The sequence below is a fragment of the Eucyclogobius newberryi genome, unplaced genomic scaffold (genome assembly GCF_026437365.1).
Source record: "Eucyclogobius newberryi isolate DKJ021-1_F unplaced genomic scaffold, fEucNew1.0.hap1 SCAF_16, whole genome shotgun sequence".
In the NCBI taxonomy this organism is placed as follows: domain Eukaryota; kingdom Metazoa; phylum Chordata; class Actinopteri; order Gobiiformes; family Gobiidae; genus Eucyclogobius; species Eucyclogobius newberryi.
Genome location: NW_027315790.1, coordinates 2,916,442 through 2,930,805, shown reverse-complemented (window position 1 = coordinate 2,930,805; position 14,364 = coordinate 2,916,442). Strand labels below are relative to the sequence as shown.

The window sequence follows — 14,364 nt, the reverse complement described above, 5'->3', positions numbered from 1 at the left end:
GCCAAAACAGGCCCTCCAAAAACTGTAATATGGCCCACAACGCATTTTCCAAATATGTATGAAAAAAATAATATTAATCTTTTACTGGTATAATTCCGAGTTAGTCCTGGTTCAGACCTGGTACTAGGCTAGACCTAGTTTAATTCTGCTTCAGTACTGGATTAGTTAGAAGCAATGCATTATGGAGAATATGGATTTTTTGCTGTAATTTACCAGATTATTTTTCAAATTTGTGGTAAATCATGGCAAAAAGTCTGTATTCCCCAGACTTTTTGCCAGCTGCAACAGCAGCTGGGCCCCTGGGGGCCGAGGCTGTGTGCGGGGCCCTGTGCAGAATGGGGCTCATCATGGTCTACTTCTACCTGTGTGACAGAGCAGATGTGTTTATGAAGGAACAGAAACACTACAGCCACTCGGCCTTCTTCATCCCTCTCATCAATGTGTTTGTGCTGGGCCTGTTCTGCTGCGAGAGCACCAAAGAGGTGAGCCACGCCCGCCCTGCACTTTGACATGACACCCTCCTCATGGGTGCTGCTGTGACACCCTCCTCATGAGTGCTGCTGTGACACCCTCCTCATGGGTGCTGCTGTGACACCCTCCTCATGGGTGCTGCTGTGACACCCTCCTCATGGGTGCTGCTGTGACACCCTCCTCATGGGTGCTGCTGTGTGTTCCAGACCCGGGTGCTGAACAGGGAGCAGACGGATGAGTGGAAGGGCTGGATGCAGTTGGTCATTCTCATCTATCATATTTCAGGAGCCAGTGCTGTGAGTCCTGTTCACTCTGTGTTCACTCTGTGTTCACTCTGTGTTCACTCTGTGTTCACTCTGTGTTCACTCTGTGTTCACTCTGTGTTCACTCTGTGTTCACTCTGTGTTCACTCTGTGTTCACGCTGTGTTCACTCTGTGTTCACTCTGTGTTCACGCTGTGTTCACGCTGTGTCTCAGTTCCTCCCGGTCTACTCGCAACAGCACCAGCAGCACCACATGCACATGCTGGTGGTGCTGGTGCTGGTGATTCTGCCACCCCAAACCACACCCTGCCACCCCTGACCGCACCCTGACCACATGCTGCCACCACTGACCACACCTTACCACCCCTGACCACACCCTGCCACCCCAGACCACATCCTGCCACCCCTGACCACACCCTGCCACCCCTGACCACACCCTGCCACCCCTGACCACACCCTGCCACCCCTGACTGTGCCTAGAAATTCTGTCCTTAAAAACAGAACTGGTGAAGTCCAAAACACACTGACTTACTGCTGGGAATGTATTCTAATTATATTAAAATGTAAAAAGGAAAACTTTTTAAACTTTTTATTAACAAGACACTTATTATTTACAAATACAGATGAAGCATGATTCAGTTATGGCATCGTCGTACACACATGGACACGTTCCAAAAGGAGATGTGGAAATGTTGTAAAGGCTGCAGTGGTGGAGGATCCTCAGAGGTCTAGAGCTTCTGCCACCTTCCTCTCCTCAGGAATACCATTTACCTGAAACAGACACAGGTCCATGAACACCCCACACTGTGCAGACTGTGCAGACACTGCAGACACTGCAGACTGTGCAGACTCTGCAGACTTGTGCACTTACCTCCAGCCTCCGGAAAGTGGACATGACATAAGTGTCTCCTTGAGCAGCAGTAAAAGAGAGCAGGGGTTAGTGCAGGAATGACCCGAGCCCAGCAGTGGGCGCAGGACCATACATGTACATATACATATATACATACATGTACATATACATATATACATACATATACATATATACATGAATGTACTTGTATGTACATGTACATACATGTACATACATGTACATGAATGTACATGTATGTACATTTTTCGGCTGGATTTGAGCGTTTTTCGTTGCGTTCGTTGTGTTGTTGTGACGTGAGCTAGCTCCGCCCCCCGCGCCCTCCGGCCGCGCTAAAGTACGGCGTGTCGTCGGTACACGTTTATATACACGTTTATATACACGTTTATATACACGTTTATATGAAAGAGGAACTTCACCAACGATCGGGACACGCACTGGAATCGCTTTAAATTAACTTGTTTTGACTTTATTCGGCTGGATTGAGTGTTTTCGTCGTGTCGTTGCGATGTGTCTTGGCTCTGAGTCCCCCGGCCCCGCCCCCCGGCCCCGCCCCCCGGCTCCGGCCCCGCCCCCCGGCTCCGGCCCCGCCCCCCGGCCCCGCCTCCCGGCTCCGGCCCCGCCCCCCGGCCGGCTCGTACCGCGTTTCCACAAAGGAGGAACTCATGAAACTGCGGAGAACAGTCGTCTTACCCGGAGATCGTCACGTTATCCCGGCGCAATACTGACCTAACCTAATACTGATGTGCAATTCTGTCATATGTGCAATTACTGTGAAATTCATGTGCAATTACTGTCGTGATCACATGCAATGGTATTTATTTATTTATTTATTTGTCTATGGGAGTTTTTATTTATTTATAGGAGATCTTCTACTGAAAGTGTTTTTCAGACTTCCTATAAGTGATCTGTTCTTCTGGATCTACCTCTGTATCTACCTGCGTTGCACCAATGAAATTTCCCCATGTGGGACAATAAAGGAATATCTTATCTTATCTTATCTTACATGTACATACATGTACATACATGTACATTCATGTATATATGTACATGTATGTACATGTACATACATGTACATACATGTACATGAATGTACATGTATGTACATGTACATAGATGAATGGTGTGTGTAAAGTCAATGGCATTTTGTGAGTTCACCTCTTGGGTTCGGATTGTTCAGCAGCTCAAAAACATTATAAAAAACACTATAAACTTAAAAATCAATTCAACACCTGTGTGTCACTGTGTGTGTCACTGTGTGTGTCACTGTGTGTGTCACTGTGTGTGTCACTGTGTGTGTCACTGTGTGTGTCACTGTGTGTGTCATGTTCATGCACGAGGAGCATTAGAACTCAAGCAGCCCAGAGAAAGAGACCAACCTGAAGGACGCTGCTGAGGGATGGTGATCTGGTTCTGCAGGTTCCTGAGACAGTGAGAGAGGGCTTCAGAACAGGCTCCACACACACCCCCGCACCTGCCGCACCCGCCGCACGCACAGACACAGACACAGACACAGACACAGACACAGACACACACACACACACCCGCTTGGAAGGTGCAAAAATGGTCAGAGCAACCCTCAAAATCCCAGACGACAAGAGCTAAGAAGAAGGGACGAGACCATGGTATTTTTTTTTCTATTATTACATAGGCCCCTCCCCTCCATCTGAAAGATGAACACAACCTATTAACAATACCAGCCATAACCTTGAGCTCTGATGAAATATAAGCTGAAGATTTCAGGCTGTTCTGTTCGGCGCTGCTGCTGAGCAGAGAGCGGCTTACGTCTGCGCCTGCATCAGGGGCATGCTGGTGGTCTTACGTCTGCATCAGGGGCATGCTGGTGGTCTTACGTCTGCGCCTGCATCAGGGGCATGCTGGTGGGCTTACGTCTGCATCAGGGGCATGCTGGTGGTCTTACGTCTGCATCAGGGGCATGCTGGTGGGCTTACGTCTGCATCAGGGGCATGCTGGTGGTCTACGTCTGCATCAGGGGCATGCTGGTGGTCTTACGTCTGCGCCTGCATCAGGGGCATGCTGGTGGGCTTACGTCTGCATCAGGGGCATGCTGGTGGTCTTACGTCTGCATCAGGGGCATGCTGGTGGGCTTACGTCTGCATCAGGGGCATGCTGGTGGTCTTACGTCTGCACCTGCATCAGGGGCATGCTGGTGGGCTTACGTCTGCATCAGGGGCATGCTGGTGGTCTTACGTCTGCGCCTGCATCAGGGGCATGCTGGTGGTCTTACGTCTGCACCTGCATCAGGGGCATGCTGGTGGTCTTACGTCTGCACCTGCATCAGGGGCATGCTGGTGGGCTTACGTCTGCATCAGGGGCATGCTGGTGGTCTACGTCTGCATCAGGGGCATGCTGGTGGTCTTACGTCTGCACCTGCATCAGGGGCATGCTGGTGGTCTTACGTCTGCATCAGGGGCATGCTGGTGGGCTTACGTCTGCATCAGGGGCATGCTGGTGGTCTTACGTCTGCACCTGCATCAGGGGCATGCTGGTGGGCTTACGTCTGCATCAGGGGCATGCTGGTGGTCTTACGTCTGCGCCTGCATCAGGGGCATGCTGGTGGTCTTACGTCTGCACCTGCATCAGGGGCATGCTGGTGGTCTTACGTCTGCACCTGCATCAGGGGCATGCTGGTGGGCTTACGTCTGCATCAGGGGCATGCTGGTGGTCTACGTCTGCATCAGGGGCATGCTGGTGGTCTTACGTCTGCACCTGCATCAGGGGCATGCTGGTGGTCTTACGTCTGCACCTGCATCAGGGGCATGCTGGTGGTCTTACGTCTGCACCTGCATCAGGGGCATGCTGGTGGTCTTACGTCTGCACCTGCATCAGGGGCATGCTGGTGGTCTTACGTCTGCATCAGGGGCATGCTGGTGGTCTTACGTCTGCGCCTGCATCAGGGGCATGCTGGTGGTCTCGTAGCTGTCCGGGTGCAGGGGCGGCACCACCTCTCCGCTCACAGGGTTGAACACGGGCAGAGTGGACAGCGGCCATGAGATCTCACGGTTCTTGGACAGGCTCCGCAGCTCCTTGGACGACTTCTGGATGGAACTGTGCTGCACCAGCTGGATCCTGCGGCACAAACAGACACAAGCAAGAGCAACTTTGTGTTCAGAAGACGAGAAGAAGCCACTTTCCTCAATCACAAGTAAATTCAGCACAGGTCAAAAGTTGATTGGTCATTTTAGTTATAGGTCATAAAACAAAATCATTTACATTTTCTTAATTCAAGTAATCTTGATTACCATACTTTTGCAGTGTATAACTGAATCAATTGAATTACATTATCATTATTACTTTTCTTGATTGGGAAAAGTACATTTCTGGAACATAATCCAATGATATTTATGCCTCGCCATGTAAAAATTGAAATCATACTAAAAATAATACTCTCAATTTAAGATTTACTAATCTTCTTCACTTTGTTTATTTTTTTTTAATTGTTTTTAACAATGTTTAGACACATTAAACTTCATAACTTCAAAAATCATAATCACATTCTTTCTGTTCTTGGTGCCATGTTTGGGATTATTCAGGCTGGTGGCCATGATCATTTATTATAATCCTATTACAGTAAAAATTTCATTTAATAACTATATATACATATAGCAATATGTAGGTTTTAAATGTATAGTATATACAGACCACTGGTATTTAACATGCAAAGATCATCTATTCATATTTTGTTCATCATAAAGTGCAATATTAAACTAAAACGGTTTCATAACTGGTCCATTGACTTCATGTTCAAAACTGCAAAACTGAAAGGCCTCTTCATAGTGACAAGTCATAATTGAAAGCAGCAGATTTCCATTTTTATACCACATTATCTCTTGCAAAAATCCCAAAATAAAAAAGCAAGATGTTTTAAGGGACTTCTAATCCCACAAAAACATCCAAATGAAAGAAACCTTCGACATCTACACAATCTAAATTGATAAATAGTAACATCTGTGAAAAAACAGCAATAGCAGCAACAGCTTGTCCACTACCAGCCTCAGGGGGCTGTGAGCGCTTGTCCACAGAGCGGTCCACAGAAGACGGGCAGAGGGACGTCACTCTCGAGCGAGTGGTGGACTATGGTTCCTAAATCACAGAGTTAAGGATTGTGTTGTGCTGCAAGGCTCAAGAGTGACCTCCACTACAACGGCACAAGGGTGTTTCACTCAGGCTGTGCCGGATGTATTCATCCACAATGAGCGAGTTTTGCTGTGACTTTGAGGAATTCAAGCGGATGCAACTGCGGCAACGGTTTCGCCTTTCCGTCTACTCTAAAGAAACACATACTCAAAACACTAGCAGAGGCCGAAAAGCTCCTCCTGGTACAACACAGAGATCTACACACGAGAGAACTGAACAGCAGCAGGAGACAGATCCACTCTGAACAGCTGCAGGAGAAAGGTCCACTCTGACATATAGTGGACCTGACTCCTGCTGCTGCTCGGAGTGGACCTGTCTCCTGCTGCTGTTCAGAGTGGACCTGTCCTGCAGCTGTTCAGAGTGGACCTGTCCTGCTGCTGTTCAGAGTGGACCTGTCCAGCAGCTGTTCAGAGTGGACCTGTCCTGCTGCTGTTCAGAGTGGACCTGTCCTGCAGCTAATCAGAGTGGACCTGTCCTGCAGCTATTCAGAGTGGACCTGTCCTGCTGCTGTTCTGAGTGGACCTGTCCTGCAGCTTAGCAGAGTGGACCTGTCCTGCAGCGGTTCAGAGTGGACCTGTCCTGCTGCTGTTCAGAGTGGACCTGTCCTGCTGCTGTTCAGAGTGGACCTGTCCTGCAGCTGTCCAGAGGGGACATGTCTCCTGCTGCTGTTCAGAGTGGACCTGTCCTGCAGCTGTTCAGAGTGGACCTGTCCTGCAGCAGTTCGGACTGGACCTGTCCTGCAGCTGTGCAGAATGGACCTGACTCCTGCAGCTGTTCAGGGTGGACATGACTCCTGCTAATGTTCAGAGTGGACCTGACTCCTGCTGCTGCTCGGAGTGGACCTGTCTCCTGCTGCTGTTCAGAGTGGACCTGTCCTGCAGCTGTTCAGAGTGGACCTGCCCTGCAGCTAATCAGAGTGGACCTGTCCTGCTGCTGTTCAGAGTGGACCTGTCCTGCTGCTGTTCTGAGTGGACCTGTCCTGCAGCTAATCAGAGTGGACCTGTCCTGCAGCTAATCAGAGTGGACCTGTCCTGCTGCTGTTCAGAGTGGACCTGTCCAGCAGCTGTTCAGAGTGGACCTGTCCTGCTGCTGTTCAGAGTGGACCTGTCCTGCAGCTGTTCAGAGTGGACCTGTCCTGCAGCCTTTCAGAGTGGACTTGTCCTGCTGCTGTTCAGAGTGGACCTGTAATGCAGCTGTTCAGAGTGGACCTGTCCTGCTGCTGTTCAGAGTGGACCTGACTCCTGCTGCTGTTCAGAGTGGACATGACTCCTGCTGCTGCTCGGAGTGGACCTGTCTCCTGCTGCTGTTCAGAGTGGACCTGTCCTGCAGCTGTTCAGAGTGGACCTGTCCTGCTGCTGTTCAGAGTGGACCTGTCCTGCTGCTGTTCAGAGTGGACCTGTCCTGCAGCTGTTCAGAGTGGACCTGTCCTGCAGCCTTTCAGAGTGGACTTGTCCTGCTGCTGTTCAGAGTGGACCTGTAATGCAGCTGTTCAGAGTGGACCTGTCCTGCTGCTGTTCAGAGTGGACCTGACTCCTGCTGCTGTTCAGAGTGGACCTGACTCCTGCTGCTGCTCGGAGTGGACCTGTCTCCTGCTGCTGTTCAGAGTGGACCTGTCCTGCAGCTGTTCAGAGTGGACCTGTCCTGCTGCTGTTCAGAGTGGACCTGTCCTGCAGCTGTTCAGAGTGGAGCTGTCCTGCAGCTGTTCAGAGTGGACCTGTCCTGCTGCTGTTCAGAGTGGACCTGTCCTGCTGCTGTTCTAAGTGGACCTGGCCTACAGCTGTTCAGAGTGGACCTGTCCTGCAGCGGTTCAGAGTGGACCTGTCCTGCTGCTGTTCAGAGTGGACCTGTCCTGCAGCTGTTCAGAGGGGACATGTCTCCTGCTGCTGTTCAGAGTTGACCTGTCCTGAAGCTGTTCAGAGTGGACCAGTCCTGCAGCTGCAGGACTGGACCTGTCCTGCAGCTGTCCAGAATGGACCTGACTCCTGCAGCTGTTCAGGGTGGACATGACTCCTGCTAATGTTCAGAGTGGACCTGACTCCTGCTGCTGCTCGGAGTGGACCTGTCTCCTGCTGCTGTTCAGAGTGGACCTGTCCTGCAGCTATTCAGAGTGGACCTGTCCTGCTGCTGTTCAGAGTGGACCTGTCCTGCTGCTGTTCTGAGTGGACCTGGCCTACAGCTATTCAGAGTGGACCTGTCCTGCAGCGGTTCAGAGTGGACCTGTCCTGCTGCTGTTCAGAGTGGACCTGTCCTGCAGCTGTTCAGAGGGGACATGTCTCCTGCTGCTGTTCAGAGTGGACCTGTCCTGCAGCTGCAGGACTGGACCTGTCCTGCAGCTGTCCAGAATGGACCTGACTCCTGCTGCTGCTCGGAGTGGACCTGTCTCCTGCTGCTGTTCAGAGTGGACCTGTCCTGCAGCTGTTCAGAGTGGTCCTGTCCTGCTGCTGTTCGGAGTGGACCTGACTCCTGCTGCTGTTCAGACTGGACCTGTCCTGCTGCTGTTCTGAGTGGACCTGTCCTGCAGCTATTCAGAGTGGACCTGTCCTGCAGCTGTTCAGAGTGGACCTGTCCTGCTGCTGTTCAGAGTGGACCTGTCCTGCTGCTGTTCGGAGTGGACCTGACTCCTGCTGCTGTTCAGAGTCGACCTGTCCTGCTGCTGTTCAGAGTGGACCTGTCCTGCAGCGGTTCAGAGTGGACCTGTCCTGCTGCTATTCAGAGTGGACCTGTTCTGCAGCTGTTCAGAGGGGACATGTCTCCTCCTGCTGTTCAGTGTGGACCTGTCCTGCAGCTGTTCAGAGAGGACCTGTCCTGCAGCTGAACAAAGTGGACCTGTCAGGCAGCTGTTTAGAATGGACCTGTCAGGCAGCTGTTCAAAGTGGACCTGTCCTGCTGCTGTTTAGAGTGGACCTGTCCTAAAGCTGTTCAGAGTGGACCTGTCCTGCAGCTGAGCAGAGTGGACCTGACTCCTGCTGCTTTTCAGAGTGGACCTGCCCTGCTGCTGTTCAAACTGGACCTGACTCCTGCTGCTGTTCAGAGTGGACCTGTCCTGCTGCTGTTCAGAGTGAACCTGTCCTGCAGCTGTTGAGTGGACCTGTCCTGCAGCGATTCAGAGTGGACCTGTCCTGCAGCTGTTCAGAGAGGACCTGTCCTGCAGCTGTTCAAAGTGGACCTGTCCTGCTGCTGTTTAGAGTGGACCTGTCCTGCAGCTGTCAGAGTGGACCTGTCATCCAGCGGTTCAGAGTGGACCTGTCCTGCAGCTGTTCAGAGTGGACCTGTCCTAAAGCTGTTCAGAGTGGACCTGTCCTGCAGCTGTGCAGAGTGGACCTGACTCCTGCTACTGTTCAGAGTGGACCTGCCCTGCTGCTGTTCAGAGTGGACCTGACTCCTGCTGCTGTTCAGAGTGGACCTGTCCTGCTGCTGTTCAGAGTGGACCTGTCCTGCAGCTGTTCAGAGTGGACCTGTCCTGCAGCTGTCCAGAGAGGACCTGTCCTGCAGCTGTTCAAAGTGGACATGTCCTGCTGCTGTTTAGAGTTGACCTGTCCTGCAGCTGTTCAGAGTGGACCTGTTCTCCAGCGGTTCAGAGTGGACCTGTCCTGCAGCTGTTATGAGTGGACCTGTCCTGCAGCTGTTCAGAGTGGACCTGTCCTGCTGCTGTTCAGAGTGGACCTGTCCTGCTGCTGTTCGGAGTGGACCTGACTCCTGCTGCTGTTCAGAGTCGACCTGTCCTGCTGCTGTTCAGAGTGGACCTGTCCTGCAGCGGTTCAGAGTGGACCTGTCCTGCTGCTATTCAGAGTGGACCTGTCCTGCAGCTGTTCAGAGGGGACATGTCTCCTCCTGCTGTTCAGAGTGGACCTGTCCTGCAGCTGTTCAGAGAGGACCTGTCCTGCAGCTGAACAAAGTGGACCTGTCCTGCTGCTGTTTAGAATGGACCTGACTCCTGCTGCTGTTCAAAGTGGACCTGTCCTGCAGCTAATCAGAGTGGACCTGTCCTGCAGCTGTTCAGACTGGACCTGTCAGGCAGCTGTTCAAAGTGGACCTGTCAGGCAGCTGTTCAAAGTGGACCTGTCCTGCTGCTGTTTAGAGTGGACCTGTCCTGCTGCTGTTCAGAGTGGACCTGTCCTAAAGCTGTTCAGAGTGGACCTGTCCTGCAGCTGAGCAGAGTGGACCTGACTCCTGCTGCTGTTCAAACTGGACCTGACTCCTGCTGCTGTTCAGAGTGGACCCGTCCTGCTGCTGTTCAAACTGGACCTGACTCCTGCTGCTGTTCAGAGTGGACCTGTCCTGCTGCTGTTCAGAGTGAACCTGTCCTGCAGCTGTTCAGAGTGGACCTGTCCTGCAGCGATTCAGAGTGGACCTGTCCTGCAGCTGTTCAGAGAGGACCTGTCCTGCAGCTGTTCAAAGTGGACCTGTCCTGCTGCTGTTTAGAGTGGACCTGTCCTGCAGCTGTCAGAGTGGACCTGTCCTCCAGCGGTTCAGAGTGGACCTGTCCTGCAGCTGTTATGAGTGGACCTGTCCTGCAGCTGTTCAGAGTGGACCTGTCCTAAAGCTGTTCAGAGTGGACCTGTCCTGCAGCTGTGCAGAGTGGACCTGACTCCTGCTACTGTTCAGAGTGGACCTGCCCTGCTGCTGTTCAGAGTGGACCTGACTCCTGCTGCTGTTCAGAGTGGACCTGTCCTGCTGCTGTTCAGAGTGGACCTGTCCTGCAGCGATTCAGAGTGGACCTGTCCTGCAGCTGTCCAGAGAGGACCTGTCCTGCAGCTGTTCAAAGTGGACATGTCCTGCTGCTGTTCAGAGTGGACCTGTCCTGAAGCTGTTCAGAGTGGACCTGACTCCTATTGCTATTCAGAGTAGACCTGTCCTGCTTCTGTTCAGAGTGGACCTGTCCTGCAGCTGTTCAGAGTGGAACTGTCCTGCAGCGATTCAGAGTGGACCTGTCCTCCAGCGGTTCAGAGTGGACCTGTCCCTCAGCTGTTATGAGTTGACTTGTCCTGCAGCTGTTTAGAGTGGACCTGTCCTGCTGCTGTTATGAGTGGACCTGTCCTGAAGCTGTTCAGAGTGGACCTGTCCTGCAGCTGTGCAGAGTGGACCTGACTCCTGCTGCTGTTCAGAGTGGACCTGTCCTGCTGCGAATCAGAGTGGACCTGTCCTGCAGCTGTTCAGAGAGGACCTGTACTGCTGCTGTTCAGAGTGGACCTGTCCTGCAGCTGTTCAAAGTGGATCTGTCCTGCTGCTATTCAGAGTGGACCTGTCCTGCAGCTGTGCAGAGAGGACCTGTCCTCCAGCGGTTCAGAGTGGACCTGTCCTGCAGCTGTTCAGAGTGGACCTGTCCTGCAGCTGTTCAGAGTGGACCTGTCCTGCTGCTGTTCAGAGTGGACCTGACTCCTGCTGCTGTTCAGAGTGGACCTGTCCTGCTGCTGTTCTGAGTGGACCTGTCCTGCAGCTGTGCAGAGTGGACCTGACTCCTGCTGCTCTTCAGAGTGGAGCTGCCCTGCTGCTGTTCAGAGTGGACCTGTCCTGCAGCGATTCAGAGTGGACCTGTCCTGCTGCTGTTCAGAGTGGACCTGTCCTGCAGCTGTTCAGAGTCGACCTGTTCTGCAGCTGTTCGGACTAGACCTGTCCTGCAGCTGGGCAGAGTGGACCTGACTCCTGCAGCTGATCAGGGTGGACATGACTCCTGCTGCTGATCGGAGTGGACCTGTCTCCTGCTGCTGTTCAGAGTGGACCTGTCCTGCAGCTATTCAGAGTAGACCTGTCCTGATGCGTTTCAGAGTGGACCTGTCCTGCAGCTGTTCAGAGTGGACCTGTCCTGCTGCTGTTCAGAGTGGACCTCTCCTAAAGCTGTTCAGAGTGGACCTGTCCTGCTGCTGTTCGGAGTGGACCTGACTCCTGCTGCTGTTCAGAATGGACCTGTCCTGCAGCTATTCAGAGTGGACCTGTCCTGCAGCTGTTCAGAGAGGACATGTCCAGCAGCTGTTCAAAGTGGGCCTGTCCTGCTGCTGTTTAGAGTGGACCTGTCCTCCAGCGGTTCAGAGTGGACCTGTCCTGCAGCTGTTCAGAGTGGACCTGTCCTGCAGCTGTTCAGCGTGGACCTGTCCTGCAGCTGTTCAGAGTGGACCTGTCCTAAAGCTGTTCAGAGTGGACCTGTCCTAAAGCTGTGCAGAGTGGACCTGTCCTGCAGCTATGCAGAGTGGACCTGTCCTGCTGCTGTTAAGAGTGGACCTGTCTTGCAGCTGTTCAGAGAGGACCTGTCCTGCAGCTGTTCAAAGTGGACCTGTCCTGCTGCTGTTAAGAGTGGACCTGTCCTGCAGCTGTTCAGAGTGGACCTGTTCTCCAGCGGTTCAGAGTGGACCTGTCCTGCAGCTGTTATGAGTGGACCTGTCTTGCAGCTGTTCAGAGAGGACCTGTCCTGCTGCTGTACAGAGTGGACCTGTCCTGCAGCTGTTCAGAGTAGACCTGTCCTGCAGCGATTCAGAGTGGACCTGTCCTCCAGCGGTTCAGAGTGGACCTGTCCTGCAGCTGTTGTGAGTGGACTTGTCCTGCAGCTGTTCAGAGTGGACCTGTCCTGAAGCTGTTCAGAGTGGACCTGACTCCTGCTGCTCTTCAGAGTGGAGCTGCCCTGCTGCTGTTCAAAGTGGACCTGTCCTGCAGCGATTCAGAGTGGACCTGTCCTGCTGCTGTTCAGAGTGGACCTGTCCTGCAGCTGTTCAAAGTGGACCTGTCCTGCTGCTGTTTAGAGTGGACCTGACTCCTGCTTCTGTTCAGAGTGGACATGTCCTGCAGCTGTTCAGAGTGGACCTGTCCTGCAGCTGTTCAGACTGGACCTGTCCAGCAGCTGTTCAAAGTGGACCTGTCCTGCTGCTGTTTAGAGTGGACCTGACTCCTGCTTCTGTTCAGAGTGGACCTGTCCTGCAGCTGTTCAGAGTGGACCTGTCCTGCAGCTGTTCAGACTGGACCTGTCCAGCAGCTGTTCAAAGTGGACCTGTCCTGCTGCTGTTTAGAGTGGACCTGTCCTCCAGCGGTTCAGAGTGGACCTGTCCTGCAGCTGTTCAGAGTGGACCTGTCTTCCAGCGGTTCAGAGTGGACCTGTCCTGCTGCTGTTCAGAGTGAACCTGTCCTGCAGCTGTTCAGAGTGGACCTTTCCTGCAGCGATTCAGAGTGGACCTGTCCTGCAGCTGTTCAGAGAGGACCTGTCCTGCAGCTGTTCAGAGTGGACCTGTCCTGCAGCGATTCAGAGTGGACCTGTCCTGCTGCTGTTCAGAGTGGACCTGTCCTGCAGCTGTGCTGAGTGGACCTGACTCCTGCAGCTGTTCAGGGTGGACATGACTCCTGCTGCTGCTCGGAGTGGACCTGTCTCCTGCTGCTGTTCAGAGTGGACCTGTCCTGCAGCTATTCAGAGTAGACCTGTCCTGATGCGTTTCAGAGTGGACCTGTCCTGCAACTATTCAGAGTGGACCTGTCCTGCTGCTGTTCACAGTGGACCTGTCCTGCAGCTGTACAGAGTGGACCTGTCCTGCAGCTGTACAGAGTGGGCCTGTCCTGCAGCTGTTCAGAGTGGACCTGTCCTGCTGCTGTTCAGAGTGGACCTGACTCCTGCTGCTGTTCTGAGTGGACCTGTCCTGCAGCTATTCAGAGTGGACCTGTCCTGCAGCTGTTCAGAGAGGACCCGTCCAGCAGCTGTTCAAAGTGGGCCTGTCCTGCTGCTGTTTAGAGTGGACCTGTCCTGCAGCTGTTCAGAGTGGACCTGTCCTCCAGCGGTTCAGAGTGGACCTGTCCTGCAGCTGATCAGAGTGGACCTGTCCTGCAGCTGTTCAGAGTGGACCTGTCCTGAAGCTGTTCAAAGTGGACTTGTCCTGCTGCTGTTAAGAGAGGACCTGTCCTGCAGCTGTTCAAAGTGAACCTGTCCTGCTGCTGTTAAGAGTGGACCTGTCCTGCAGCTGTTCAGAGTGGACCTGTTCTCCAGCGGTTCAGAGTGGACCTGTCCTGCAGCGAGTCAGAGTGGACCTGTCCTCCAGCGGTTCAGAGTGGACCTGTCCTGCAGCTGTTGTGAGTGGACTTGTCCTGCAGCTGTTCAGAGTGGACCTGTCCTGCTGCTGTTCAGAGTAGACCTGTCCTGAAGCTGTTCAGAGTGGCCCTGTCCTGCAGCTGTGCAGAGTGGACCTGACTCCTGCTGCTGTTCAGAGTGGACCTGTCCTGCAGCTGGTCAGAGTGGACCTGTCCTGCAGCTGGTCAGAGAGGACCTGTCCTGCTGCTGTTCAGAGTGGACCTGTCCTGCTGCTGTTCAGAGTGGACCTGTCCTGTAGCTATTCAGAGTGGAGCTGTCCTGCAGCTGTTCAGAGAGGACCTGTCCTCCAGCGGTTCAGAGTGGACCTGTCCTGCAGCTGTTCAGAGTGGACCTGACTCCTGCAGCTCTTCAGAGTGGAGCTGCCCTGCTTCTGTTCAGAGTGGACCTGTCCTGCAGCGATTCAGAGTGGACCTGTCCTGCTGCTGTTCAGAGTGGACCTGTCCTGCAGCTGTTCAAAGTGGACCTGTCCTGCTGCTGTTTAGAGTGGACCTTACTCCTGCTTCTGTTCAGAGTGGACCTGTCCTGCAGCTGTTCAGAGTGGACCT

General features: G+C 53.2%; 2 protein-coding genes across 4 annotated transcripts in view; one reads left to right on the top strand and one right to left on the bottom strand.

Annotated features, from left to right (window-relative positions):
• Positions 1–242: 242 nt before the first annotated feature.
• On the top strand, positions 243–1,244 carry LOC140362303 (N-acetylneuraminate (7)9-O-acetyltransferase-like). The gene is made up of 3 exons (XM_072448416.1): positions 243–482; positions 678–776; positions 1,236–1,244. The coding sequence occupies exons 1-3, from the start codon at positions 243–245 to the stop codon at positions 1,242–1,244; spliced, it is 348 nt and encodes a 115-aa protein (XP_072304517.1).
• Positions 1,245–1,313: 69 nt separating this feature from the next.
• sgce (sarcoglycan, epsilon) overlaps positions 1,314–14,364 on the bottom strand; it is a 99,670-nt gene continuing 86,619 nt past the window's right edge. For 2 of the 3 annotated variants that reach the window (XM_072447294.1, XM_072447295.1), the window contains 4 exons: positions 4,504–4,692; positions 2,982–3,025; positions 1,606–1,643; positions 1,314–1,505 (listed from right to left, as the gene is read on the bottom strand). In XM_072447294.1, coding sequence (XP_072303395.1) covers positions 1,455–1,505; positions 1,606–1,643; positions 2,982–3,025; positions 4,504–4,692 — 322 coding nt within the window. In that variant the 3' untranslated portion in view covers positions 1,314–1,454. The remainder of the gene's footprint in view (positions 1,506–1,605; positions 1,644–2,981; positions 3,026–4,503; positions 4,693–14,364) is intronic. The other variant, XM_072447296.1, reaches the window with a different exon arrangement.

What these genes read in the sequence shown, in the direction of transcription:
- LOC140362303 (XM_072448416.1), top strand. Translation starts at nt 243, where the DNA reads ATGGCAAAAAGTCTGTATTCCCCAGACTTTTTGCCAGCTGCAACAGCA. An exon ending in GCTGCGAGAGCACCAAAGAG is followed by an intron (nt 483 to 677) that starts GTGAGCCACGCC and finishes TGTGTGTTCCAG; the next exon opens with ACCCGGGTGCTGAACAGGGA.